The 6865-nt window shown below is 40.4% G+C and overlaps 1 protein-coding gene across 1 annotated transcript; it reads right to left on the bottom strand.

Annotated features, from left to right (window-relative positions):
* Nucleotides 1–620: 620 nt before the first annotated feature.
* Nucleotides 621–2206, bottom strand: LOC117170017. Its single transcript, XM_033356532.1, has 2 exons — nt 2089–2206; nt 621–1576 (listed from the first exon to the last, which is right to left on the bottom strand). The coding sequence occupies exons 1-2, from the start codon at nt 2204–2206 to the stop codon at nt 621–623; spliced, it is 1074 nt and encodes a 357-aa protein (XP_033212423.1).
* Between the last annotated feature and the right edge of the window lie 4659 nt (nt 2207–6865).

The raw sequence follows: 6865 nt of genomic DNA on the forward strand, positions 1-6865 counted from the left end.
TTTTGTGTGGGAAAATAAATAAAGCAGGCGTAGTCAAGACAAGATCGGATGTAGCTCTTATACAATATCAACAAAGTTTCAGGGTCAGCTCCCCACCACGTATCTCTTACAAACTTTATAATGTTTAACGAACGTGTGCTTTTAGCGAGAACATTATTGACGTGTTTATTGAAATTAAGTTTGCAGTTTAAGTAAATGCCTAAGAATTTTACATGATAACTAGATTCTAAAGTAACATTGTTTACTGTAATCTCGGAAGAGCCTGGTGGAATATTTTGACTATTAAAATGCATATAAACAGTTTTCGTCGGATTAAATTCAAGGCCAAGGTTGGTCATGTTTTGATTAATTTTGTCTATTGTTTTTTCTAATAATTTTCTTCGGGGCTTTATTTTTTCACTGCAATAGACAGTAATATCGTCGGCGAATTGAGATACAGAGACGCTTTTTGGCACAAAATTAACTATGTCTGCTACATAAATACAATAAAGTAGAGGGCTTAAAACATCTCCTTGAGGCACGCCTCTGTTAACTATTCTAAATTCAGACCCAAGGATATCGGTGTGAATGACTCTTTCTGACAGTAGAAATTGTACAAATCTAATCAGATTGGACGGACATCAGATATTTGCTAGCTTTTGTAGGAGAATGTCAATTAATACTTTATCAAATGCGCCAGTAACATCTAAAAAAGCGGCAATAACGCTGTTCTTATTGGCAAAAGCTTCTTCAGCATATACAAGAAAATTTGTAAGATTATCGGTAGTGCTTTGCCCTTTTCGAAATTCGGGCTGACTGTTGGGGAGGATGTTACGGTATTCAACCCACCATTGCATTCTATTTTTAAGCATTGATTCGAACAGTTTACACATACACGACGTGAGAGCTATCGGTCTAACACTTTTTCCATCGGGTTTCGTAATAAAATGTATGTAAGTGTTTTTCCAGCTATCTGGATAATTTTCAGTTTTATACATTTCGTTGTAAATGTCTAGCAGGATAAGTTTGTATTTTAACGGTAAACACTGAATTATTTCAAAATCCACTCCGTCCATACCGGGACTGGCTTGAGTATTTTTATATTCAAGGGCAACATTGAACTCAGTAAAACTGAAAGATTCACTCAGAAAGTCATTGTGACCACAAGTGGGTAACGTGTTGGGATTCGGAATAGCCCAATCAGGGCATAATTTATTAAGAGCTATTTCAATTTTATCTTTAGTCTGAAAATTTTCGGAGACATGATCTGGTTTTACTTTAGACCATTTATTTTTCAATATTTTGCTAGTGTTCCAAACGTAGCTGTTGCTGGTTCTGAAATTTATTTTACTGGCAAAAGACCTGTAATGTGTCCTTCTTTTCTTCTTGAAAAGTTTTGTGGCTTGAGCACAGGTTTTTTTGTATAAAATAAAGTCTTCTAGGGTTTTAGTAAAACGCCAGCGCTTGAAGGCAGCAGTCCGTAATCTTTGGAACTTATCACATTCCGAATCCCACCACATTACTGGATTGCGATGGAATTTATTATTAACGATTTTTTTCTTGGGAGTATTGTTTACAATAGCCTCTGTTATAATATCTGTAAAAAGATTATACTTTTCATTTGCTGTTAAATTGTCATATTCTTTAGAGAATAGTTTATGGACATTGTTATCAAGGCTAGTGTAAACTTTTTCCCAGTCAGTCCTAACCGATTTAAGCTTAAACGATTTTTTATGGTTGATATATTTAGTTACAAAAGTGTTTATGTACATGGAAAAGTGGTCCGAGCCCTAGGTGTCTTTGGCTAGTTCATAATTTATTTTGTCCGCTATGTTAGCACTTGAAAATATAAGATCTAAATTGGACGAGGCATTACCTTGAACGCGCGTGGTAGTATCGTAGTTATGTAGAAATAAGTCTGTTTTATTTAGACTATCAAGTAGTCGTTCGTCATTGGTGTCATTATATGAGCAATTCCAGCATTGATGATGTGTATTAAAGTCACCTAAAAAAATTGATGGGTCGGTTCTATGCCCGTTAAATAAAATTCCATCCCATTGCTCTTGGGAGAGGGTACTACCTGGGACTCGGTAACAAACAATGTTATACTGACAATACTTCTAGCATTCCAAAAGAGTAATCTAAGAGCTTTCTTCTCAATGTTAGAACTATTATCGCTTGAGTGGGCGTTGGGTTGATTATTACTATCTTGAGTCATACAAGCCATTGTGAGCAGGAGAAAAGCTTAGAGATCAGCGGCGTCACTCTCAGTTTCTGTGTCGCTCATAACCATTTTACTCAGTTTTTTTTTCAGACGAGTTAACCGCTCTTTCATTGTTTTGTTTTCGATAAGATTGTACACAGCCTCAATAGTATTGACTAAACTTTCGGTATTAAGCAAAAGAGATGAAGCTATACTATGTACGTCTTTTTAACCGTAAGACTCTGCTAAGAACGTTTCAAACTTATCAATATCAACAGGGGTTGCCAACTTGTGCTCTTATATTGCGTCTCGTACAGGCTTAAGGATATTTTCAAGAGTCAGTGAATTGTCGTTTGATTCGGAAGAACTAGATATAACTTTTTTTTGAAGGTGGACGTTTAAATTTGCCTCCGGGAATTTTCGAATAGAGTTCTGTTTTAGGGCGTTGGTATCGAGGCTCTGATCATCGTGTGTTTCAACAGAAGAAACGACTGACAAAGAAGATGTTGTTGTAGGAGGAGGTCTCTTCAGTGCAGGAGAGCGAAGATCGTTTTCTTGAGTAGGAGCATGATCAAGTGCTGAAGTAGTAATAGTAATCGGAGCTTGTGAGCCTGTATGAGTATTTACGAGTGCTTGAGGAGTTAAAGACGGCGAAGTAGGGGAAGTACTCGATGAATCTTGGGTAGGAGAAACTGGCATTTCCGCACTTGGTTCCGGTTGTGTGATTAGAGTTGTTACGTTTGTGGATTGGCTTGGGCAGAACTTAGCAGTATGGCCGCTTTGATGACATAAAAAGCAGCTCATGGAATCAGTACTAAAGTATATCCAGTAAGAAGTATTTTCAAAATTTAGCTGAATTGATTCTGGAAGCAATTTTTCGTCTTCTTCTTTTATGTAGATTTGTCTTCTAAAAGACAGTATGTAAGAACGACCTGGTTTATTTAAGCCTACTCTAATGTAACTAATGTTAGATACTGGTTGAATCCCTTTGTTTACTAAGTGTTGCGATGTTATATCATTTGGAATAATAGGGTTGACATTAGAAATAACAACTCTTTTATTTTTACCGATAAGCGGTCTGATCTTCAAATTGACGTCATTAACTATGATATCTTTGCCCGATAACTTATCGACTAAGCTGGTATCACTGAGAAATACACACACTCGACTGCCCGATATTTTGGATATGAATCTTACATTGCTTGGATCTGTAAGTGTTTCAAGGCCATCTATATAGTCATCAATCGTAGCACCTTCAATAGTATCAATAACAATTGCGTGTTCCTTTTTCGGTAGAGTAGAGAGAGCGGTAATTTTAGCGTAACTGTTGTTGTTCTGAGAGTTAGGTAAATCGGTGTTAGATTTTGCCATCTGTCCGCTGTTTGTGGCAGACATAGCAGAGGGCTGATGGTGCATGACAAACTGCAACCGCAGTTTTGAAGCCCAGACACAAGAGACGCCGGTAAAAAGCTTTACCAGCAAGCGAGAAAAACTGCACTACACTTAAAACTTTCGCTAGAAACGAAAATTATACACTCAGCATACGAGAATTCCGAATACCGCGCACACGTAAATGTACTGTTTACAGTGCGTGTAAACACGTCTGCTCGCGACGAAGTCTCAAGAGCGACTCAATCAAGAGTTTCTTGGTGAACTCCGTGTCATTGTCTGTGTGTAACACTTCTGGGGCACCCCATCTTGAAACGATAAGATCCTCAAAGGCCTTTTTAACTGTCGGACCATTAGCTGTTTTAATATGGAGTATCTCTACCTATTTGGTGAAGAGATCCTGGAAGGCCAGAATATATTTATAACCGGAAGTGCTACGGGGAAAAGGCCCCATGACGTTCGCAGCCACAACTGCCCAAGGCTGTTCGACGACGCGGTCTATGCCGATATAATCTACCGTTCTCAATTTTTCAATCTGTAAACAAACCAGGTCGCTCCATTACAACCTGTAGCCGCTTTTTGCACCAGGGGTACTGTAACGGAACTGTAACGGACGAAACCGGTAAAGGGTCCTACTCTGACATCCCGGACAACGCATCCGGTACATGATGTAAAGCCCCCTTGCGGTGAATAATCTCGAAGTCGTATTCGAGAAGTTCAAGGGACCACCTGGCGAGTCTACCAGGAGGGTTTTTAAGATTGCACAACCATCTCAAACTACTGTGGTCTGTTATTACCTTAACGTGAAAACCCTTCAGATACCCACGCAATTTCCTAATCCCGAATACGACTGCGAGACACTCACGCTCGATTACCGAATAATTGCGTTCGGCTGCGGACAGGGTGCGGCTCGCGAAGGTAATCACCTTTTTCCGCCACTTTTACAAACTCGGGAATAAACCGCCTGTACCATGATTCTAATCCCATAAATCTACGTAGATGTTTAACTGTACGGGGAGCCTAGGTACCGAACTTCGGCACATCAGAATTTACTTTTCTCGAATTTGATCGTTAAACCTGCCTCGGAAACTGAGCTTATCAATCAGCCTCTGAAAGGTGGCCCTCTACCTTATAACCTTATAACCCTTATAACCCTCTACCAGGCACCACAAATGCCGTATATTCCTGGCGAGACTAGTCTAGAGGGATTTGATTAAAAGCCGCGCTAAGGTCGATTTTCGAGATTAATATCGAGTCGCGAAGTTGCCCAAGTATGTCTGACATCTACGGTAAGGGGTAAGCATCCCTTTTGGATATGGCATTCAACTTCCTAAAGTATAAACTAAGCCGGTAACCCCCGTCACCCTTCTTGGCCATTAGTATAGGCGCCGACCATTCACTAGAGGACTCTTTAATCACCCCATCAGCATGCTTCCTATCGACCTCTGCGTACATGGCCTCCTGCACCTTAGGGGACACGACTCTATACCTTTCCCTGATAGGTGGATGGCCATGCACGTCTATGTGATGCTCAACCAAATGAGTGACGTTAAGCTGGCCCTCCTTCTTCGGAACTATCTTCCTTTTAATTAATTCTTGTAGTTCCCTAGCCTGTTCGCTCGATAAATCCAGGAAACAGCCGCATTTTTCTTCCGCGGTTAACCATGTTTCGAGTGGGTAAACTTGACCCTCTTTATCTGGCATCCAAATCTCTTTAGAATGAGCCGCGAACACCATATCAAAATCTGATTACGCGTCTAAGCCTAAGACAAATTCGGTATCCAAATTGGTGGCTACCCTGACTTCGCATACCTTAGTAATCCCGGCGATAGTCAAGGGCAGCTTGGCCACACCTAAGATCTCGTCTTTGGAACCGTTCACCAAACTCAGCGTAGAATTACGTGAACAGCCTAAATCTTTCTCCAGAGTTTACAAAATCCTCGGGAATAAATCTCCCCGAATAAGTGTCCTAGTCGAACCTGGGTCGTATAATGCGTCTACTGAGGAGGAACCGATAGAGATCTTAAGGTGCACTCTACCGCGTACTAACTCGGTCTGCAGTATTCCGGCGATCTGATCAAGATAGGAAAACTTTTGTATACCACTCCCCTCAACGATTTTAAACTCGTCTAGACCTAATTTTTGACGTTCCGGCTGCAAATCTGAATCAACACGACCTCCTGTCTATAATCAAAAAAGGTACCAACAGGACGCGACGAACCACCATCCTCTCCGTGCACAAGAGCCTCAACCACAATTGGGCACTGCTACCCCGCTACGTTTCCTGAGCAAGCCGGGTATGTTTTAAGGGTAAAACCCTCCCTCTTACATGGCGTAATATGCTATTTTACCCAGCTGGGCCATGTAAAATAGCGTGGAATATAGTCTGATAGTGTCCCACCTGTCTACACCTGAAACAGGTGCTATCTACTCCCTCTTCCAACCTCTACTGAGTCACGAAACTTCATCAAAGGTCCGGTAGTGAGAGCGACGAATAACCCTGTGAAATTCAGGCCTTTTCGAGCAAGTTGATAAGGCCTTCTAGGTTCGTCAGATAATCGTCTATACGCTCGTTCTTGCCCTGGGTCCTAGAGTGAATTTGTTCCCTAACGCGCCTTTTGAAATCGTCATCACCAAATTGGTGCCTAAACGCCTTTTTAAATTGAGCCCAATTTGCGAACTTTAATTCGTGGTTTTTGAACCATTCAAACGCGATACCTTCTAATAAGACCGGCATGGCTGTTACGTCCCGAGCAAAAGGCGAGTGTAATTTTTTAATGGGATAGGTAAGGGAGGTTAAAGGGCTGCTTAAGTCAGGGTGGTTAAGCTTGACTAATTATTTAATTGTGGGATCATTGTCACTCGTCAATCCTACGGGGATTGCGTGTTATTAAAACTCAAAAATATGGCAATTTTCACAAGTTATTGGTACATTTATTATAATATAAGAATATAAAATTAATTTGCAATAAAAGATTTATCAAACTTACACTACCTTTCAGTTTTGAAAAGGCAAGAGAAGATTTGTAGTATCAAAGAGACTTAATTTACACTTAGCACTTAGTACTTTTTCACGATTGAAAATACAAGTATGCGACTTTACACAATGCGGTTCTTCGTTAAGGAATATTTCCCGTTTGTCGATTTGATCGCGACTTTTTCCAAGCGGTTCGTACAATTGAAGTTTGAAGCTGACAGTGTGACTGCCACGAACTAAAAGACAACCACCAGGGTCGAGTCTGGGGTTTATATTTCATTTTATTGTTCCGTTTTTAGTTATATTGATTTCCTTAT

This window comes from Belonocnema kinseyi, chromosome 3 (genome assembly GCF_010883055.1).
Source record: "Belonocnema kinseyi isolate 2016_QV_RU_SX_M_011 chromosome 3, B_treatae_v1, whole genome shotgun sequence".
Classification (NCBI taxonomy): Eukaryota; Metazoa; Arthropoda; class Insecta; order Hymenoptera; family Cynipidae; genus Belonocnema; species Belonocnema kinseyi.